Source organism: Crocodylus porosus, unplaced genomic scaffold (genome assembly GCF_001723895.1).
Source record: "Crocodylus porosus isolate Cpor-Errol unplaced genomic scaffold, CroPor_comp1, whole genome shotgun sequence".
Lineage (NCBI taxonomy): Eukaryota > Metazoa > Chordata > Crocodylia > Crocodylidae > Crocodylus > Crocodylus porosus.
This window is the reverse complement of record NW_017728949.1, coordinates 21,394,753-21,417,088: the sequence shown is the minus strand read 5'-3', so window position 1 is coordinate 21,417,088 and position 22,336 is coordinate 21,394,753. Positions and strand designations below refer to the sequence as shown.

Below are 22,336 nucleotides of genomic sequence, written 5' to 3'. Positions count from 1 at the left end.
CTTCTGCACCAAACCATGTTATAGTATAGTTAAAGCTTAATATGGTTTCAGAATCAGAACACTTCTTCTGTTGCCCCAAAATACATTTAACTGTCAAAATGTTACAGCTATGTATTTATAGATGCCATGACACTGACAGCTCTATCAATAAATCCCTATGAACCTCACCAAAAATAGGTAAGATCTAGGCAAAAACGTTAAATAAAATGTGTACCATGACTCTGAAAAGGGAGAAATGCCAAAGGCCCTGTGAACTTCACTAAGGACTGTTATTGCTGGTGATTCTGTGGAGTAAGAAATCAGGTTCTGTGGTGACAAGCAGCAATATAAAACCTTAAACTAACAGACAGATAAGCTACTGCATAATAGCATCAGAAACAACCCGTGGTGCCGGGACTGTGCAGTAACAGCAGTTAAGCAAATCCTAAATGACTGCACAGTAGTAACTGCACAGTCCAAGGTATGTGTAGACGCAGCCAGAGAGTATAAGCATAACATGGTGAAATGGTCTGAAATCTCTGGATGCGGGGGCAGCTCATACAGCCACCTCAGACACTTAGAAGGTAGTTTAGAGAAGGACCCAGACCAATGCTGCAGCAGGGTGCAACAAAATATTCAGGAGTTCAAAAGTTCGAAAGATAAGTCAAATGTAAGCCCATAAGATTTCATTTGAACCTGAAATGTGAATACCGGTGGACATGGTCAGTGTTTCTCTGCCTGTTTTCCTAATTCAGTCCTAACCATGTCATTCTCTTCACCTACATCCCTTCATCCCTATCTTGAACACTAACATCTGAACAGCCTGGATTTTTTATGGCATGGATAATGGGTTGTGTCTTTGATCGTGGGTCACCCATTGCCCTTCAAGCATTATCTGTTATTTGCATAACTCTCCCATCACTTTAAAAGGTGCTTACTTGGCAAGGAAAAGTGTAGTGGAATAGGGTGGTTGTTGCTGTCAGGTGCAGAATGCCATTCCAACTCAGAAATATTTCAATGAAGAGCTGGTGTCCAAGCTGGGGGAGCAAATGGGAGATCTCTACATCTTTAACATTCATTTTTTTCATAACCAGCAAATGGAAATCTTAACTTTAAAAATACTTATCTGACATCAGTGTCATACAATTCCCTGCCTTTCAGGATCCATCAAAGTATCCTGACCTGCCAAAGAAGTACATGAGTGCCCTCGGAAACTTTGAATGCAGACCTCCCCAGGGAAGACAAGTATACCAGGTCAGTGACACTGTTTTCATAGCAAACTATGCCAGGCATGAATTTCAGCTGCCACATGCTGTCTGTCTTAATGACTGTTATGTCCTCTTTTCAGCCTTACTCCCTATTTACGGTAGTGTATCGGTGTCTTTCCTCAGGTAAAAGTTTCTCTGTCAAAAACTATAAGCTGAAGTGTGCACTAGTTGGAAATATACTTTTCAGAAGTCAATTTCAACAAACAAAATGTTTTATTCTCACAAAAAATTTACCAGAATATCTCATGTTTTTAGGCAGACTGAAAACTCTTAATAGCTGAAACTTTCAGCATTTTTCAGCAATGCAGAAATGTCAGAAAACATTTAGTTTGTCTTTTTTAAAATAAACGTTGAATACTATTTTAGGAAAACAGATTATTTCCAAGACAATTTTTATTTAGTAAAAATACAGTTTTCTGTAGAGAAAACCTGGTATAGAGTTGTTTGAAGCAAACATGAAGTGTAGTGTGAGGGTGAACAGCAGAGGGCACCCGAGCTTTCTTCCAGCTAAACACACTGGTAGTGCAACTAATTTTCTATTTGAACTGGGGAAAACAAGGATTGACAGACATCCACTTAGCAGAAACCTGGATGAGAACATTTTTGTTAGGCCAGCCTGTACAAGCCAAAATATGTATTTGCCAGTGTCCTTCAGGAAGATACACTGGGCTGGAGTAGAGCAATCAGCTCTAGTTTTAGATGCCTCCTTTATATAAACTATGAATAAAACATAGCTCAGTTTTAGGCTGTTGAGACAAGATGTGATATCAAATTTGTACAAAATCTACTTCAGGACGGGTGGTGCAAAAGGAAACACACTCTAGTTGCGAGAGAACTGGGCAGAGGGGAACGAGACTTTTGCTCTATTTTGCTCTATTGAGATCTCAGCTGGAGCCCTAAAGTGCCAGTGTAATACAAATAGGCTTGGCAGAATTCGATTTTTATTTTCTAATAATTTCAATAAATAATATTGATGTTTATTTTTTAAGAATTTATTTCAGTGTTATTCATTTAAATTTTCAGGATTGCATGAAATTAGCAGTATGGGGGCCAGAGAATTTATTAAGGGCAATAAACTATTATTATAGTGCAGTTTAACTGCTGTGACAAACATAGGCGAAGTAGAGCCTGGGCATGGGCTGTAAAACCACCTGCACAATTACTGCATTAAAAAAATTAACTCAAGAATTGATTAACATGTAAATCACACACGTTAACTGCACTTAATTGACAGCCCTAATAACTACTGTAGGACTCCCGCTACCTAAGCAGCAGAGCTGCCATCAGCCTCAGCAATGCTCACCCATAGCTCCCTCATCCACTTGTCACTTCCTCTTCCTTTGTTCCCAGTTTCCTGGGGTTTCTGGGAGCTGCAATACAGCCTACAGTCAGCATGGATCTGTATGACTGCTCTCCCTGTTATCACACACTCAGTCAGTCATCAAATTTCTTACATCCCCTTTCTACAAATTTTGATTACTAACAGTGGAAATATTTCTTTGCCAGTCTGTGAGACAAAATCAATGTTTATCAATATTTACTAATAAAAATCGAATTCTGCCAAGCCTAAATACAAGCAATAGAAGTGAAATTACTACTTGGAACTTCAGTTTTGAGTCAATATCTATTTATGTTCAAGCCCCAAAATCTAAACAGTTTCCTCATGGGTTTAAGGACATGCTCTAGCACTGGCCAAATGAATTCAGAAGGTATTAGTAAAAGAGGCTTGCAATAGTTAGTGTTGCAGCTCTAGAATAACATGTTTTTCTTAAACAGGATGTAGATCCAGAACAGCCACCCCAGGATCCAGTGGGACATCCTATCATGCACCAGTCTGGAGTTAAGCATGCCACAGGTGAAGCTGTCTACTGTGATGACATGCATCCTATAGATGGAGAGCTCTCTTTGGCCGTGGTCAAAAGTTCAAAAGCGCATGCAAAGATTGTGTAAGTAAGTGAAAGGTGTAACAAAAGAGTCCCAGTAGAAGTCATAACAGACTCAGGTCTTTCTAACTGAATGTATTCATTAGTTTTACTGAGCCAGAGCTGAAGTACAGCAGGGTACAGAAGAAATCCAGGAACAAAGAGGTGCCTGAAAGAGCAATTCATGCCCAAACAGGGGAGGATTAGCTGCTAATTCTTTTAAATTTGGGTAATACTATGTAAGGCAGAAAAATATATACTTAGTAACAGGCTACTTGCAGATGCTTCACCTTTCAGCTCCTCAGTCAAGTGTTGATCACCTCCTGATTTTCAAGAATATTCCCCTCCACGGCTGGTAAATGTATTGATTTGCTTGCATTGTGAAATAATTACCTACTGGTAATGCGGAGCTGCATTTCAGAACTTTCTATTATTAATGCTGTGTAATATATAGGATTATATATTACACTGCAGGATGAGGGGACACTTTGGCTTGGCACTGCACAAAGGCAGAAAAATGTGTCTTAACCCTGAGCATTTCTATTGTAAGCTATATATAAACACAAGCACATAAGGACTGTTCTGCTACCATCCCTTGGGCTGGCTAACATCATGAGATAAGGATTTCTTTGGCAAGTGTGTCAGGTGTTGGCAGATACATCAGGGAAGTCCAAGGGTGGATCTAGAATTTTGAAAAGAGGGGCGCAGATGGTGAGGTGCTTATTCACATATAAACCAACACATATTTTTCTCCAGTTATAAATAAACTAGAAGCTTTACTAATATGCTTAGGGCTTAGGGCTGAATTATTCCATTTGAGATTGATGCAAAAATTAATATAACTTTATTGGAATGAGTTAAAAACAGTCTGCAAGGCCGTGAAATGGGAGCTTCATTTCCAGGAACAGCTAACAGGCAACAGAATTGCAGAACAAGGGATAGCTTGATTGGTGGAACTTCAACACCATTAAAAAAGAGAGAGGGCCATTAACACCTGTGGAATGAAGAGGTTAGAAGGAATCAGGTAGTTTATAATGAACCATGAAGTCAAGTGATTCCTTCAGCACTGTGAGACTGTAGATATTGCTGCCACTGCCAGGCAGCTGGTTTTAAACTTTAGGTGGAACAGGAATCAGGTAGTGGGGTACAAGTGCCCTAGTGCATCTTCCTCTGGGAGAGTCTGTTCTGAACGAATGGAGCCATTAGCACACAAGGGGAATGAAGAAAGTATATACTGAAATAATGAGAATTTAGAAACATTAATATACAGTGACTAAAATTTTAAGCGCTATTTTATGCCAGTCCTTGACTTTCTCCCCTTCCCTGACCTATTCCTCTCCCCTTCATCTGCTTTAAAATACTTCATAACAGCAGTAGATAATTTTTCCACAATATGTTTCCATGGATCTCCCAATATGGACCAGTTTGGTGGCAATACAAAAAGGACTGTGTTTTTTTCTGCCTTTGGAACCGCTTTTATCAGAGTACACTAGTGCACTCCCATAAACACCCCCGGTGGCTCTGCAACTCATATTTTTCTTTCCAGATCAATTGATGCATCAGAGGCCTTCAAAGTGCCAGGAGTGGTTGATGTGGTAACAGCTAGTGATGTTCCAGGGGAAAATGGCACTAAAAATGAGAAAGCATTTGCAGAAGAAGAGGTACTTATTGCTTCCAGCTGAGGTCCAGTTTGAAATAACTCTGGTTTGTTATGAAGAAGGAAGTTTGCCCATTTTGCAAGTGTTTTGCTTACTATTAAACTGCTCTGAAAATGCATTCAGTAGACTTTAGTCCAACAGCAGCCCGGCAGGGCCTGTACAGGACTCCCAATGTGTGGGGCATAAGGCCAGGGAAGGTTGCCTTTAGGCATTCTGCAGCACCCTTTTATAACTGATTCAGTAAACAGTGGTCGTGACTACCACAGGAAACTGCAGCCAAGCCTCCATGAAAAAGGGAGAATGGCCATGGAATGAGACATTTTCAGGTGAAAAAGAAATAGAACAAGGAAGATTCATGCTCTTCAAAAATAAAATTAAGTTGACTGTAAAGCCCGGTCAGACCCTGAACATATCCCATGTGGGAACACACTGCAGCACAAGCTGTGTTCCCTAGTTTGCTGGCTGAAGAGCCAAGCATCTGGCCTGCCTGTGGCCATCATCCCCAGTGCAGAATTCCTCTGGCCTGGGTCTCTCTCCACCATTGAGTAATATTTAGATAGAACATGTTTTTCTTCAGGACATCTTGTGTTGCCTCCTTTTATGTTTTCAATTTCTTCTCAGCTGCATTTCTCTCTCTTTCCAGTCAACTCTGACCACTTTTCCTTTTCCTCTTCCTTGCTGTTGTGTCCTCATCATTACCCCTTCACATCATCTTTTCCTCTAGTCACCGACATGATGCACCTCAGTTCTCCCTCCCTCCCAAGCACAGGACTGTGTCTGCTTTATGATCTTGATCTGATTGCAGTTATCAGTAGTCCAACCTTGATGGAGCTGCATGAGTACAACCCCCTAGTACAGACCACAAAAGTGATTTACACTGGTGGAGGTTGTACATTTGCTCATATCAGGGTAAGCTGCCCACAGGTGAATGGAATTGGGGAAGATTCCTGCTAGAGTCAAGGCCATATAGACATCGGTGGCATTTTTAGTGCTCAAGGTGCTGTAAGTGAAAGACAATAGATGCCACTAGCACATCCCATCTAAAAAAATTTAGCTTGCACTCAAACAAATTCCTAAAGGAGTGTAGCATAGTGTAGTGTAAGCAGTGTCTGGACATGACCCCCTCTCCCTAAGATATGCTCACTGCACAAAATACAATCAGCCCAGTGTGCTCACCAGGTGCTATGTGTTGGGTGTGTTGCAGGTGATTTGTGTGGGTCAGATTATCTGCGCTGTAGTTGCAGAGTCAGATATTCAGGCAAAAAGAGGTGCTGAAAAAGTGAAGATACAGTATGAAGAACTGGAGCCAATTCTGACCATTGAGGTAAGAATTCATCTTCTCTAAGGAGTTAATCTTTTCACTTGTTTATCCAGGTGTGGAGGACTCTACCGGGTGCTTTTTCATTTGGCAGCAGCGATGAGTTTGTTTCTTCTTGTAGTGTACAGTATAGAAATACCTTTCATTTTTTGAAAGCATGTAAACCTTTGTTTAGGGCATCCCCTTTTGTCTATTGAGTCACGGGCTGATCTTTTCACATCAGGGCTAGAATACGCAGTAAAGGAATATATCAAAAAATGTTTACTCCACAGTTCCATCCTTCCATGGGCCAGTGTCTCAACTGGTCTAAATCAGTGTAGCTCCATCAAAGTCAGGAAATAGATTAGATTACACTAGCTGAAGATCTGGCACCATGCATCTTGCATCCATGTTTTGCCAATGTTCTCTTCTGGTTGATTATCAGAATCCAGCAGTATCCATCTCTGAAATATTTTCAGCAGCCCTGAATGTTGCATATAGAGACTCACGCTACAGCTCCTAATCTGGCGGGAAGCAAAGGGTAATGTAAAACAGAGAAAAAACAAGCAATGATAATAAGTTGGTACCCTGCAATGATTATCTCACTGATTCTAATATCTGACTAATCACGCAAGGTGGAGGAGGTTGTATGGATAATAATGATTGTACAAGTGAAAAGCACTAGACTGTATGAAGTATTACAGTTGACATGTATGGGCTTTTTTACTTGCTGCAGGATGCAATAAAGCACAATTCATACATTGGAAAAGAAAAAAAAGTAGAAAAAGGAAACATTGAGAAAGGATTTAATTCAGCTGATGAAATAATTGAAGGTAAATTGCTGTGTGCACTGGGTGCGGATGGGAAGTCTTGGTGAATGAGTATGATTTGTAGATAGTGGTTCAGGAATAACTATAATTTTTATAACATTTCCACCAGAACTTATTATAAGTTTGTTTTGACAAAGATAAGGCATATTGTCACCTTGTTGATTCATTCTGAGTTTGGGATCCACTAAAACCCTCAGATTCTTTTCTGCACAATGGTTACCTCACCGCTTATTGCCCATTTTTGTATTATGCACCTGATCGCTCCTTTCTAAGCACATATTCCACTTGTTATTGAATTACATTTTGTTGAGTTTTGACAGTCTCCCCAATTTATTTATTTATTTATTTCAGCTGTGTCCTTTGAAGTGCTTACAGACCCTTCTAACTCTCTAGCCCACCATCTAACTTGCTAATGAAAATACCGGTTGGAACTAAACCTGAAACAGAACCCACTTGCTGGATCCTACTTAAAATGTTCTCCCATTTTGACAGAAAACCACTAAAGTCCATTTTAGACCTATGTTTTTAGTTAGTTGTGCTGTATCCCACATTGTGGTGAGCTTACTTAGACCATATTTCCCAATTTCAACTAAGAAAATGTTGGTGGGACAGTGTACCCTTATCCTAAAGTCAAGATAAAACATATCTACTGTTATTCTGCCTTACCAGGCCAGAAAACCTGTAAAAGAAGGACATTAGATTAGCTGGATATGATTGGTCTTAACAAATCTACATTGACTATTTTTTATCCTATGATTGTATCAGTGCTTCGCTGTCTTGTATACTAAAATTAAGCTTGTTGTTCCAGGGCACATCTACATGTACTGTTACAGCCCATGAATAAATTGCGGAGCTTATTGCTCTGGTGCGTATTGTTGCTGGGCCTACCATTTGAATATGGACCCAGGAGTAATCAATTTCAGAACAATGAGCTCTACCTTTTATTCATATGCAGCACGTGGAGCTGGGTTGGAGCAGTCCCGGCTGGCAGGGGGCCCTGGGGATCACCCTACCAGCCCAGGGCTGCCCCACTCTAGCTCAACGTGCTGTGGCAAGAGAGAGCTTCAGGCAGGCAGTCTCATGCTGAAGCACCCTCATGCCCCAGCCAGCACCTCCAGCATCTACACGTGTGCTGTTGTGGAGTAAATGAGTTGACTCCAGCTTAATGGGGAGGCAAGTATAAGATGCCAAGACATTTACTGTGCAGCTGATTAGTCAACTGTACAGTAAATGTCTCATGTAGACACGCCCCCAAATACTAAAATTAGGCTTGGTTGATGTATAATTTCCTGGGTCCTGCTTTTAAAGACAGGTTTTACATTTGTTGTTCTTTAGTCCTCTATGACCTCCCATTATCTCAATGAATTCTCAAAAATAATTGCAGGTGGTTCTGAAATTGCTTTGGCTAGTTCTTTTAGTGCTCTAGGGTGAATTTCATGAACACTTCTGACTTGAAACCTTTTAATTTATCTAAGTATTCTATAACTTGTCTTGTACCGTAGCCTTGCCTGTGGTCCTATTCCCTACTAAAAATGATTGGGTTAAATGTCTGATCACATTAAACCTTTTTTTGTGAAGTCAGAAGCAAAGAAGGCATTGGCCTTCTTGGAGCCATCCCTCATTTACTGATTTACTGTCCCTCCCTGTTAACTAACCGATGTATGCTTTTCCTTGTCTTTCTTTTACATCTGATGTATTTAAGAAACTTTTTCTGTTTATGTCCCTAGCAAATTGGTAGTAATTTTGCACCTGAGCCTTTCTGATTTTTATTCCCCCATGTTCCAGTTCTCTCTGTAGTCTCCATTTGCTTTTAACAGGACAGAGATCAGGATACTATAGAGCTTCCATCCAATGGAGGCTAGTTGTACATAGACAAACTGGTTAATTTACTGCAGCATGAGTCAGTTAGAGGTGTCTTGCTAGAATGAATGTCCAAGCATCCAAGACATGCGGAGTAAGGGAAGGCTGTTCTGAAATGATCTGAAGAGCATGGGTTACACACTGATCCAGTTCTCATCGTATGCTTGTGTGTATGGCTAGTTGTTTGTCCTGTCACTCTGTATAACATTGCCAGTGCTTTCTTCCATCATCGCTGTTCAATTGCATGCAATTATCATCCCTTAGTCATGAAATACTTTAGTCCGGGGGTCAGTAACTTATGGCCTGCAGGCCGGATCTGGCCCATGGAACCTTTGCATCTGGCCTGCAGACCTGGGCTTTGGCAGCATTTGGCATGGGGGCACCTTCTGCAGTTGCTTTCTCTGTGCTGCTGGGGAGATGCGCAGCAGAGGTGGCAGAGTCCTAGCACCCATCCTCTTGCCTCCAGCCTAGGGTGGGTCATTCTGGCCCATAGCTAGAAGAGGTTGCCTACCTCTCTTGTAGTTCATACTTATTGGCTTTTGCTCAATCATGTCACCCCCTAGTGACTGCAGCTATGACCCCTAACAATAGTTAGGACTTGCTCATTAAAAATAGTCAACCTAAGTGATTACGAAGAAGCAGATTTATGGAGCATTAATAAAGGATCGTTTATGCTGTGATGACAGATTTTCATCACTGTTAGGAAAATTTTATAAAAGAAAAATGACAAGAGCAGGTAGAGCAAAAGGCTATCAGAGTAGGAAAGAGACAAATACGAATACAAAGGGGATACGGAAGAAAGGACAGGAATAAAAAAGAAACAACAAAGACAAAAGTTTTCCTTTACAAAGAGACCTAAAGGGAGAAGGATTATAGAGAGTTATAGGTAGCTAGATACTAGGAAGGAGAAAGTTTCAGATATTTAGCTGACACTGAACTTATGCCAGAAAAAAAATATTGTTCAGATATGAGATGGGTAAAGAAATTAAGTTCCTCCTAATAAATAATCTAGGCTCCCTCATGGGGTAAGTTACAAGAATGGTGGAGAAATCATAGAACTGAGTCTCATGAATGGAACTACTTACTGTTATTCTGTATGAAATGCTCTTGTGCTCACTCTCTCACATCTTCGGATTTCTTCTTATTATAAATACTAGTTGTGAGTTTTTCTGGGGTTATAATTGTAACAGGTGAAATGCATATTGGAGGACAGGAACATTTTTACCTGGAACCTAACAGTGTACTTGTTGTTCCAAGAGGAGAGGATAACGAAATGGATGTATATTCATCTACTCAGTATTCATCGAATGTACAGGTAATCTAAAGCATTATTGGGCAGCAATCTCTTTCTCCTCTGAATAACCTGTAAGGTGAACTGCAAGACCTTGTTGAGGTCTGTGTTCCATCTTGTAGATTTCTCCTAAAGCTAATAGATTTTCTCATGCAGAACAATTGACACAGGCCTTGGTGTGTACATAAAGCCGTGCCTAGTCCAATTCAGTGGGGCATGAATGAATCGTGTAACCAGCTCATGTCCAAAAATAGGCTACAGACTCAGCTTTCCATGCCCACACTCACAGTTTGACAGCACAGTTGTGAATAGGATGACCTTATAATGCTTCTCTAATCTAATACACATCACTAGGACTGTGTTCATGCTGGCTGCTTCTGGTGTCACAGACTCACTGGGCATAGAGGATGATTTTGGCACTCCTCCTGAGTCAGCACCCAGGGCTGGTGCCCCTCTCGCCCACCCCTAGTTCGGTAACTGATTTTCAGGATTCAATTCTAAGAGTGGAACTTCACCCAGGGGCCTACAGTGGAGAGCATTGTTTGGTTATTCTCAAACAAAGCTTTTGAAAGCCTTAGTCCTTAGACCAGTGGTTCTCAACCTATTTGCCATAGTGGTCCACACTTGCAGCTCTCAAGGTGTTCTGTGGGCCACAGCCACACAACTTCCTGTGCATCCATTTAAAAAATGTTTTAACCAGATGTCACATGAGCCATAGCAGTGGGCTAATTGGGCCTCATTGTCTTAAACATTATCTTTTCAATCCTTAGTTGAGTCCCAGCGAAGATAGGAACCAAATTCACCGCGATTTCAGTGGGACTAAGAATTAGTCCTTATTTATTTGAGTTGTTCATCAATATTGTTTGTTTTTTAAGCCTTGTATGTCAGTATTGAGAGCCTGATCCTGATCATCTCGTTAACACAAAACACCTGTTTGGCAGCAACAGACCACTGTACAAGTAGGGAATTCAGGATTAGGAGCTAGTATTATTATGGCACCCTATTCACTAGCGTAGGCTAAAGAGTCAATCTTTTCCAAGCAGCTGGTTAGTTTTGTGAATGCCTATGTGTACCCATTGCAAATATGCCTTATAATTCTAAATGCAAAACCATTACAGCTTGCCGTAAAGCGAGTGACGTGTCATTTCTGGAGTTATTGTCTTGCTTCCATTTCTCTTTAAAAACTAAATTTTGTTCATTTCTACCTGTGGGAATTTGGAATAGCTCCATTATCATAGGGGACTACTCCAGATTCACATCAGTGCCCTTTGATTACAACCTGACCCTATCAGGTACTTTCTTTTACGTACTGGGTGCTGTGGGGAAAATAGGCCTTCTACTTTGTGCTTTGATACTGATACTCCTCTGTAAAATCTTGGGATTTCACTTCTACAGGAGTTAGTGGCTTCAGCTCTAGACATCCAGTCCAATAAGATCATGTGCCACATAAAACGTGTTGGAGGAGCTTTTGGTGGGAAAATTACAAAACCCTCCTATTTTGCTGTAATTGCAGCAGTGGCAGCAAACAAGTAAGTGGTGTATTCCTTTTCTGTCATTTTATTGCTGCAAATAAATATTTCTCAAATGAAATATAGCATGTTTACTTCTAGGAATTAAATACTTTGAAGGAGCCTCTAACATGAACGCTGACCATACAATCATCCTAAACACTCTTTCTCTTGATCATAATGAGCCTTTAAAAGAATCCTAAGAAGTTTCCATGCATTTCATGGAGCCCACTAGCTGAGGGCCTGTGCCAAGTCCTTCATGCAGTGTCTGTTATGGTAGATCTGTGCATGAGGAGTTCTCCTGCAAAGTCCATTAATTCAAGTTTTTGACTGGGAAGTTGTGTGAATTTTACCCTGCATCTATGAAAAAAGTTTCACATGCTGCACTCAGTTTTTATTGGCCATGTCCAGGCTAACTATAGGCATTCTGCTTCTCAAGGCCAACAAACAGATTTTCAGCCCCACCAGGCGTGGATCAAGTGAGCACGTAAATAACTAGACAGAAGATAAATATACTGCTTGATTTTGATCTCAGTTATATCACTCTAAACCTGGAATGACTCCCATGAAGTCAGTAGAGCTGGTTCGTTCTTACATAGGTGTGGATCTATGTATCTATAGAAGGTGCAATTTGCTGACATTCTTTGGGTGCCAAGTGATTCATCTGTGTATGTAACAGCTGTCACTCTTAAAACATACATTATATTAGTGATTGGGCATATGTTGTGCTTCTACTTTTTCAGGATATTATTATTATTATTATTATTTCAAATGTGCAGTTTTGAGAAGAGACAGCCCAGACACAGGATCACATGAAGCCTTTCACTGGTTTCATTGCTAAAATATTTGCAGAGTTAGAAATCCTTGCAAGAGAAGGAACATACAGGTGTTCCAGCCTACAGCTGCCCCTTCTGCCCTTCTCCCCACATATTCTCAGCTAGGGTGACTCTGGACTGGTAAGAACAGGGGAGCAGCTGCTACTCCATTCCTCCCAGTCCCTCACAGGAGTGGAGCAGTCTCTGCTCCCCACATGTTTTCCAGACCAGGGTGACCCCAGTCTTATTAAAACAAAGACTTTTCTCCCAAAACCAACATATTTCCCGTGGGGGAAATTGAAGGAATATCTATGCACTCAGTTTCTAGTGAGTGAAATGCATTTCTCCCACTAGAAATGTAACACCTCACCATACCCCTTGTGAGCCTCCAGAATATAGTGCATACATCATGCTAGAGTTGTCCTTTGAATTTACATTCAAGTCAATAGTCTATACCCTGTATATTCAGCGGCACAGCAGATGTGGTCTAGCTGGATATGCCTGGAAGCATAGTTGCAGTCAAGTTGGTAAACTACCAGAGGGCAATTTATTCAGCTGTAATGGGTGACTGAATGTTGTTGAGGAGCTGGTCGTTCTTTAGTACACTGTGCATCTACACAAGAGGTTTACTGTGGAGCTGACTAATTAGTTCCACAGTAAGGTCTCAACATCTACACATACGGCTGTGTTAGGACTGCATGTAAACACAGGTATTATCCTACAGCAGCATTGTTTAGTGTACCACAACACATGTATAGATGCTGCTGAGGCTGGCTGTGGTAGGAGGGTGCTTCATTGTGGGGGCTGCGTGTCAGGTAGCCCCACACTGAAGCACCCTCGTGCCCCAGCCAGCCCCTCTGCAGCATGGTGAGCCAGGTCAGAGCAGCCCCAGGCTGGCAGGCTGACTCCCCAGCCTCCCTGCTAGGTTGGGCTGCTCTGACTGGGATCAATGTCCTGTGGTCCTGGGTGCACATATAAATATAGAACCCAAGAGCAGTAAACTCTGGTGCAAACTGTGCTGGAGTTTATTCAGGTACATTAATTTCACGTCTAGATGTGCCATGTCACGTGGAAGAGAATGAAGTGAGAGGCTGTTTTTGTCTCATTTTCTTAACAAGTTTATCCATTTGAATGTTGGGAATCTGTCTCCTGTTGGGAAACCCCAGCTATTCTCCCAGGCCTAGCTTTCACTACAAGTAGGTACCACAAGGAGGAACTTGTTTCACCTGCACCACAAGACAGATAACCAAACTACTCTGTAGCTCTGATTGCAGTACTATGGCTCTGGTAATCTCTGCTGTGGTGCTACCTGCAGCCTACCAGGGTCAGAAGCTGCCTGATTTGTTCAGGGGCAGATCCAGTAACCTTGAGTCATGGCATATCATTGCTCCTTCTCCCAAGCCACACTCTGAGAGCACTGCCAAACATCTGGTTTCACAGCTACAGGGCCAACACATGTGAAGTGGAGAAGCTAAAGACGCAGCTGACAAGGTTGGTCACTTTCTTCTGTGAACAGAAGTTAAAATTGTTTCTTCTCTTCCGGGATCAACCTAATAACCATTTACTGGATAAATGTGAGGTTAACAGACATTTCAGAAGTGCAACGGTCCGGTTCATCCCAGACCTCAGTGGAGTTACAGCAGCAATAGTTTGGCTTGGTAGCTTCATCTTCCTGCAGTTTGCAATGTTGCAACACTGGTTAAAGTGTGATTTATGTGCTTTCTTTAGGACTGGGCGTCCAGTCCGTTTTATATTGGAGCGACATGATGATATGCTCATCGTTGGAAACCGGCACCCTTTCTTTGGAAAATATAAAGTGAGTGAGAAGGGGAGATAGATCACAGAACTATCTTGGGCAAGACCCTTGGGTGGTGTAAATCAGTACTGTTTTATTGAAGCTGATGGAGTCACCTCTGCTTGCACCAGATAAGGCTCCTGGGCCTAGTTGTGTTGGTTTGGACTGCGTTGGTTTGAATTTGGGTTTTCATTTAGGTTGCTTTGATTGTTCTCTTCTAGATGTTGTTATAAATGAGAGAGACATTAAATCAGTGGGCACAAAAATGATGAAAACCCAAGAAGGAATAAATGGAAGCTAACAATAAGCTTTCTGAAGGATCCTTCTGCAAAATGTCTGCAGCATTTGCTTATGGTATGAACTTAATGAATCAGGTCAGAGGAAAGTTACTAGCGGAGCTTTAATGAAGTTCCAGGGCCGGTCCTAAGAACACAGAAGCATAGGAACTGCCATTTACTGGGTCTGACCATAGGCCAATCTAACCCAGTAAGCTGTAGCACTCAGTAGCAGAAGTGGATGCTAAGGAGGAGGGTAAATAGAGTATGTCCAGAAGTGTCCACCCCCCCACCCCGCTCTTCTTCCACTGCAGCTTCAACTTTTAGGGGTTTAGGAAGTTCTGATTCAGAGGTTATACTTGTGCTCTCAATACCTAGTGATGGGCATTTCCTCCATGAATTTGTCTGGTCCCCTGTTGAACGTGGTTAAACTATCAGACCCCACAGCCTCTTTTGGCAATGAGTTCCACACATTTATCACACACTGTGTGAAAAAACATCCTTTTGTTAGTTTTAGACCTGCTACCTAATAGTTCCATTGCATGTCCCCTAAGCCTAGTATTGTAAGAAAAAGTAAATAATAAATCCCTATTACTTTCTCTGCACCAGTTACTATTTTGTAAACCTCTGTCATGTTCCCACTCTATCATATTCCAATCCATCTCTTACATAAATGGAAAAGTGCTTTCCTATTTAGTCTCCCCTCACTTGGATGTCCTTCTATACCCCTGGTCCCCTGGGTTGCCCTTCTTTTTACCTTTTCTAGTTCTTTGGTATTTTTTTAGGTGGAAGGCATACAAAAACTGATGCAGGATTCAAATTGTAGATTCACCACAGATTTATAAAGGAGCATAATGATATTTTCTGTTTTGTTTACAATTCCCTTATAAATAACATTTTATTTGCCTTTTTGACTGTTGCTGAATGCTGACCTCATGTTTTAGTGAACCGTCTACAGATTCTACAATGCCTCCAAGATCTCTTTCCTTATTTTTTCTCCAAAACAAGAAAAGAAATACCTGATCATGTATATATATTTTGTGTTACTTTCCCCTATGTGCATCACTTTACACAAATCAGCGTGGAATTTCATCTGCCGTTTATTTCTCATTCCCTCAGTTTTACAAGTTTCTTCTGTAGCTCTTCATAATCTGCTTTGATTTTATCACTCTGAATAATTGCATGTAATCTTCAAACTTAGCAAACTCACTAGTCACTTCTCTTTTCATTTATGAAATTATTAAACAGCAGAGGTCCAGCATAGATCCTTGGGAAACTTCACTGTTATTTCGTTTCATTCTAAGAACTGCCCATGTTGCCCACTCTTTGTTCCTGTTTATGTTTTCATTAATGATGGTAGCACCTAAAGTGGAAGTGTGCTAATGAAACTTGCTGATGCCACAAAGCTGGAAGGCATCATCAATATACCAGAGGCCTGGACTATCACAGAGGACCAACAGATTACCAAGAGGTCTGCAATAGTAAAATGGCATGCAATGTAATATTACAAAAGTGCAAGTCAGTTAGGAATTAACAATGAACATTTCTGCTGTAAACTGAGAGCTCATCAGTTGAAAATGACAGAGGAAGAGAAAGGCCTAGTATAGCAGTCAATCCTAGGATGACATGGACTATATCTACCCAGAACAGTACAGAGTGAGCAAGCTAATTTATCAGAAGCAGTAAGTTTGTTATTACAGTACTCTGCCTCAGGTATTTTAAGTTGTCAGTAGGGTAGATTAGCACAGGAGGAGCTAATAGTACCGGTCTCCTGGTCCACTTACAGCAAGTTCAAGCATCTCTATGTAGCACTGCATGTGCAGTGCAAATATATCTTGTGAGCCATAAGTGTGATGCAGCTAGGAAAAAGGCAAATAAGATCCTCAGATACAGCTGCAGAGATATTTCCAGTAGAGATATGCATGTATTAGTGGCAATGTACAAGGCCCTGGTGACACCTCACCTGGAATATTTTTTACAATTCTCATCAACTTGTTCAAGAAAGGTTAATCACATTTTTAATGGATGTGAAGAAAAGGCTACTAGAATTATTTGGGAACTTCAGAGTGAGTTTTCTGAGAAGAGAACACAAGAGCTTGGATTTTAGCCAAGCAAACAACAGCTGTGAGCGGATATGACTACTCTCTGTAAGTGCCTCAAGAGGATAAACACCATAATAGAAGCTATAAGTTAAAGGGCAAGGTTGGCACAAAAGTCAATGATGATAAACTGGCCAAGCATAAATTTATATTGGATATTAGAAAAATCTCCTAACAGTTAGAGGAGAAATATTCTGGAACATGCTGTATATAACACATTATTAACTGCTGTATATAACACATAAAACATATTATATTATACTGTTATAGTATATAACATAGCAGTATATTACATACATAATGAATCTGACTATATAATTATATAATACTAAAATTAATAGGAATAGATGTAGGCACATAAGACTGAAAGGCCCCTGGTGTCACTGAGTCCAGCCCATAGCATGTCATATAATCCCTTGCAAAAATTAAATAAGCTTCAACATATTTCCAGTAGAGAAATGGGGCAAAAATGTCACTGCTTTTAAGATGAAGCTTATTTAATTTATGCAAGGGATTATATGATTCAGAGGAGATTCAACCCAATTCAGCAGCCGAACCTTGAAATTCAAATTGAATTGGGAGACTAATAAAAAGGTCCAAATCAATTCAAAACCTCCAAATTGATTTGGGAAAGTTTTGGAGTTTCGGGCAGTCCCTGCTCACTGCTGCAGGGAGCTGGACCCGGCCTCCACGCCGGTAAATAGGGGGTGAGAGGAGGGCAGCTGGAGAAGGGGGGAGGGGACCATGGGAGGACCCCCGCCTGGCCCCATCCCCTGCCTGCTTCCCCAGCTCCCCTGAGTGCCATCCACTCCCCACCCAGTCTCCCAGCCCCATCAATGGCTACCCCACCTGGCCCCAGTGTCCCAGCACTTAAAAAAAAAAAAAAAAAAAAAGCCCTGCTCTCACTGGCTGCTGCAGCAGCTGTCAGGGCCTTTGGGAGCTCAGTGGCAGAGGCCTGGCAAGAGCTGGTGAGTGTGGGCTTTTTTATTTATTTTTTTTTAGTTCCAGGACGCTGGTGCCGGGCAGAGCAGCCACTGATGTGGCTGGGAGAGCAGGCAAGGGACGGGGCCTGTTCAATTCAGAGATTCAGCCGAACTGATTTGGGACAGTGATTTGAATCAACGAATCGAATCGCTGTCCCCCAAATTGCCAAAATCTGAATCCAAAGCAAATACTAGCCGCTTCGCACAAGCCTACTATCCACCTATTTCACCAGCTGACAGAATGGAAAAATAGCGCCAGCAAAGGGAAAATAACTCTTACCAATTAAGCAGAGAGCATCTGGTGAGCTAGTGCATATTCAAGAAATATGTAAGATGAATGGATCCAGACATGACCAAGTAAAGAGTCTTGATTGTGGACCCAGTTTTCCCTTTTGGCCAGCATCTCCCTACTCAGGTCCAGTCTGGGTTTCAAACAGGTGGAAATCTTTGCATTGTGGGCAATTAGATAGCATAAGCTTGCCTTGCTGTTTCATGCAAGAAAAGAACAATGGACAACTTTCCAGTGAATAAACCATAGTTAATGTGCATATAAAAGAATAGTACCAGAGCTGCTTGGGATAGCAGAGATCTTCTAATAATGTACAGTCTGAACCCAAATTCTGCCCTTGCAGCTCCACAGTTACCTCATCCTGTAGAGAGTGGGCCGTTCATTTAAATTCATATGAGGCCTCCTCTCTTTGGCTATCAAAATCAATAGCAAAGCTCCAATAGACTTTGGTTGACGCAGGAGCAGGACTCATAAAGTTTAGGAGTCTGAGTCTTTTGTTTAACTTGTACATGCTGTTTGGCTTGGTTACAAAGAGCAAGTTGTTATAAATGCCTGGAAAAATTACAAAAAGTGTTGGCTCTTGTGTTACAGGTAGGATTCATGAATGATGGTAGAATCGTGGCTGCAGACATTCAGGCCTACATTAATGCTGGGTGTACACCAGACGAGTCTGAAATGGTATGTCTTTCCAAACAGGTGGTCACTTCACTGAAGCAGAATTTGTCAGAAGAGGTAATGTTTTTAACTGGACCAGTATAGTTGGGAGAGATAGAAGACAACTTTCAAGCTTCAACTGTTCTACTTCAGGACTAAGGGAAAAAGCAGTTACTTTCCATGCAAAGTATAACTTAAACAATTGCTTCAGTGTGACATAATTATTTAATCATATAATAATCAATAAGCAATAATAATCAATAATCATTATTTAATTGTTTTTAGTACGTAGTGAATCCAGTCTAGCTAGGGAACCTTCACGGTCTGCAACAGATATATATCTGTGACATGGATCTTTGTTTTGAGGGACAACCAAGGAGGTTGTCTGCTGCCCATCATAAGGGCTTACGAATTTCATATTTACGACTGCAATGGAGCATGCCCATGTTGATCAGATAACTGCCTGGCTTAGAGCAGGATGATGCTCATTCAAAAGGAAAAAAAACTGTTTTAACGGGAATTTTCTTTCTTGCTACAGGTAATAGAGTTTATTGTATTAAAAATGGATAATGCTTACAAAATCCCCAATTTCCGAGTCAGGGGCCGCGCCTGCAAAACGCATTTGCCCTCAAATACTGCCTTCCGGGGATTTGGCTTCCCACAATCAGGACTGTTTGCAGAAACCTGGGTTACAGCCGTGGCAACCCAAACTGGTTTACCACCCGAGCAGGTAAACAGATTCAAGTTAACAAATAAAATGAGGCAAAATAGAGGCCTTGCTCTCACTGAAGTAAATGGCCAAATCCATGTGGAAAAGAAACGCTGACCTAATCTTTATCAAGCTTTTTATACTGCAATAGATTCATATAGAGCCAGATCCTACCACCTTTGCTCATGCAGCTTATTCTTGAACTACTATATTTACCCAAATCCAAGATAACTTCAAATTTAAGATGACCTTCCCATTAATTAGATTCTATACATGGACAGTTTATAAATTTGTTATAAATTTCGATGTGTAGAATCTAACTATTGTAGGGTTGTCTTTTAAATCCATCCCCCCAGTGCTACAGTAGGGAATGCAACAGTTGAGGGGCAAGCAGCCTGATCCCTACCCCTTGCCTTCTGTCCCCATCACTTATTTGCCCTGCTGCCGCCCCCCCACATGATGTCTGCAACCCCTGCTGCCTGTCCCCCTCCCCATGATGTCTGTGCCTGCTGCCACCAAGTCCCCCACCTGCCCCCATGTTTTCCCTGAAGCTTCTGCCCCATCTGCTGCCTGCCTTCCCCCCCACAACCTTTGCCCCACTGCTGCTTACCATCAGTCACGGCTCCAGCCCCATTCCACCCTGCAACACAGAGCGCAGGGTAGCTCTGGCCATGGCCCAGCTATGCAGCAGTAGTTGCAGCCACAGCAGCTCTGGCCCTGGGATGCTGAAGCTGCTGCCACCACCACTGTTGCTGTATGGCCAGGCCGGGGTCAGAACTACCATGTGCTCCATGCCCGGAGCCCCAAATGACAATAAGCAGCATGGTGCAGGTGAAGGGAAGAAGGCACCAGGGGGCCAGAGGCTATGGGGATAGGCAGAGGGGGCAGAGGTAGGAGGGGATTGGCAAGGGAGGGGCAGGCGGCTGCTGCGGCTCTGACTCTGGCCCCAAGCCACTCTGCTTGTGCCTGAATCCAAGACGAGGGGCTTTTTTTCCCCATGTTGAATATGGGGAAAAAATCCTAATGTTGGATTTAAATAAATATGGTAGCCCTACTGCAAAGTCCAAGAAACAAGGCTTTCTTCATACTGAATAATACTTATTCATTTGAATAGTGCCACACAGGGAAATGTGTACTACTTGATGTAGCTGACAGAATCAGGTCCTTTCATTGTGAGTTTTTTAGACCAGGGAATCAGTAATATGCTATGAAAAATCTTTGCGCTAGATAGATAATTAGGATCTTCTTATTTGACTCCTTTTCCAGGTTCGGGACATGAACATGTATGAAGGACTTAATGTAACTCCTTTCAAAGAGCAGTTTGATGCAACAAACCTGAGGAAATGTTGGACAGAATGTTTGGAGAAGTCTGAATACTACAGCAGGAAAACAGCAGCGGAAGAATTCAACAAGCAAAATTACTGGAAAAAGAAAGGGATTGCTATTATTCCCATGAAGTTCACAGCTGGATTTAATAAGACGTTTTACCATCAGGTAAGCTTTAGGAATGTTGCCATAAAACATCCGAAAGCTCCAACAGTCTAACAAAACCCAGGGAGCATAGCTCTCCAGGACACAAAGGACAAAGGTAGAAAGAAGGGAGAGAGAGAGAGAGAGAGAGAGAGAGACCTGGATTTCTAATTTGATATACTCAAGTCTCAGCTGCTCAGTCATCTGTCCTTTCAGGATGACTATGTCAGATCCGTGTGCATGGCTGTCCTCTCAGTAAGTGCCAGCATAACCCCTGATTCACACTAATCCCCCCCAGGCCTAGAAGACAATTTCAGTTCTTGATTTTTCCACTACTTTCTACCCAAAACCTGCGTGTCATGGCCTCCTCTATTGTCTCGTTCACATAGAAGATAATCATTACTACTTTACCTCAAGCAGCAATGGCCTGTGTTAGGGGCCAGATGGTTCAAACCCTATGAATGGCCCTACATGGTTCTGTAGAGGTGCACATGCTGGAATTTCATTTCTTTCAGTTTTGATCTATTCAATTCAGATGGTGACAAGTCTTTTATTTTTGTTTAATTTTAAAAAATAACACAAAAATTATAATCTGTGAATTATGGAACAAGGCACCATAAAACCGGAGATTCACACTTCAGCCATTTCCTCCACATTTTGATTGCATGTGTCACGTGTTAGCAAGTTTGTAGATTGTTAGCTAAGAGAGAGAGTCAAACACTTCACCTGACAATATTCTACAGTAGCATTCAGACTGGGAGTTATACACACACAAGTGGGTATTTATTCCTGTGCAGAGGGTCAGTGGACCAAGCACCAAGTCCTACCTAAGCGCTCAAAGTAATGCCCAAATAGGACTTAAATATATGTTGGCCTTTTGCCAGGTTTCTCCACAAGGTTGAGTTTCAATCTTAAAGGGAAATCCATCAGGACAATGGTAACTTTATTCCTCTTTATCCTTACTTTGTAGTTTACTGTTGGCAAGTAACAGAAAGGACAGGGAGGGAGATAAGCCTCTCCAGAGATATAAGACATTGGCATTTATTCTGTTTACACTCAGCTAAGGTTCTTCTTTAAAGTCAGTGGGTGAGTCCCCTGAGTAAGAACTTCAGGATTTGGTCCCTGAACGGAAAAACTCCAGAAGGAAAAACTACAGGAGATGTTATGGTGTCCCATGGTCATTAGATTTCATAGTTCTGTCCCAGGCTCAGCCCTGCAGAAGTAGATGTAAATCCTTTTTCTTCAGCAGTGTGTTTAATTCTCAAGTACAGCTTCTTGTTCCACCATCACTATAAAGAGCTTTCATAGGATTATTGTCATGGAGAGATTGTTTTTCCCAATGTGTAATGCTAAATAGAAGTTTATCACATCTTTTCAAATTTGCTTCTTGCCTTTCTGCCCGTTTTATGATCTTTACCCCTGTGGAATCTGAAAAATGACATGAATGTGCTAGAATAAGAATAGACAAATTGGGGTTCCCAGTCCATTCACTTGGCAGCGTATAGGAAGGCAAGGTTCTTTGAGTAGATGTGATATCTTTTATTAGACCAACTGAGTAGTTGGGAAAAAGTTCTTAGCAAGCTTTTGGATGCAGTCACCCTTCTTCAGGCATAGGGAGTCTCTGCTCTTCTGAG

At 41.6% G+C, this 22,336-nt stretch overlaps 1 protein-coding gene across 1 annotated transcript in view; it reads left to right on the top strand.

The window, feature by feature from the left end:
* LOC109322697 (aldehyde oxidase 3-like) overlaps positions 1-22,336 on the top strand; it is a 71,166-nt gene that overhangs the window by 26,768 nt on the left and 22,062 nt on the right. The window contains exons 16-26 of the mRNA XM_019553801.1: positions 1,141-1,233; positions 3,024-3,193; positions 4,716-4,830; positions 6,032-6,151; positions 6,861-6,957; positions 10,005-10,129; positions 11,501-11,634; positions 14,157-14,244; positions 18,461-18,547; positions 19,062-19,253; positions 20,499-20,726. Of these exons, the coding sequence (XP_019409346.1) occupies positions 1,141-1,233; positions 3,024-3,193; positions 4,716-4,830; positions 6,032-6,151; positions 6,861-6,957; positions 10,005-10,129; positions 11,501-11,634; positions 14,157-14,244; positions 18,461-18,547; positions 19,062-19,253; positions 20,499-20,726 (1,449 nt within the window). The remainder of the gene's footprint in view (positions 1-1,140; positions 1,234-3,023; positions 3,194-4,715; positions 4,831-6,031; positions 6,152-6,860; positions 6,958-10,004; positions 10,130-11,500; positions 11,635-14,156; positions 14,245-18,460; positions 18,548-19,061; positions 19,254-20,498; positions 20,727-22,336) is intronic.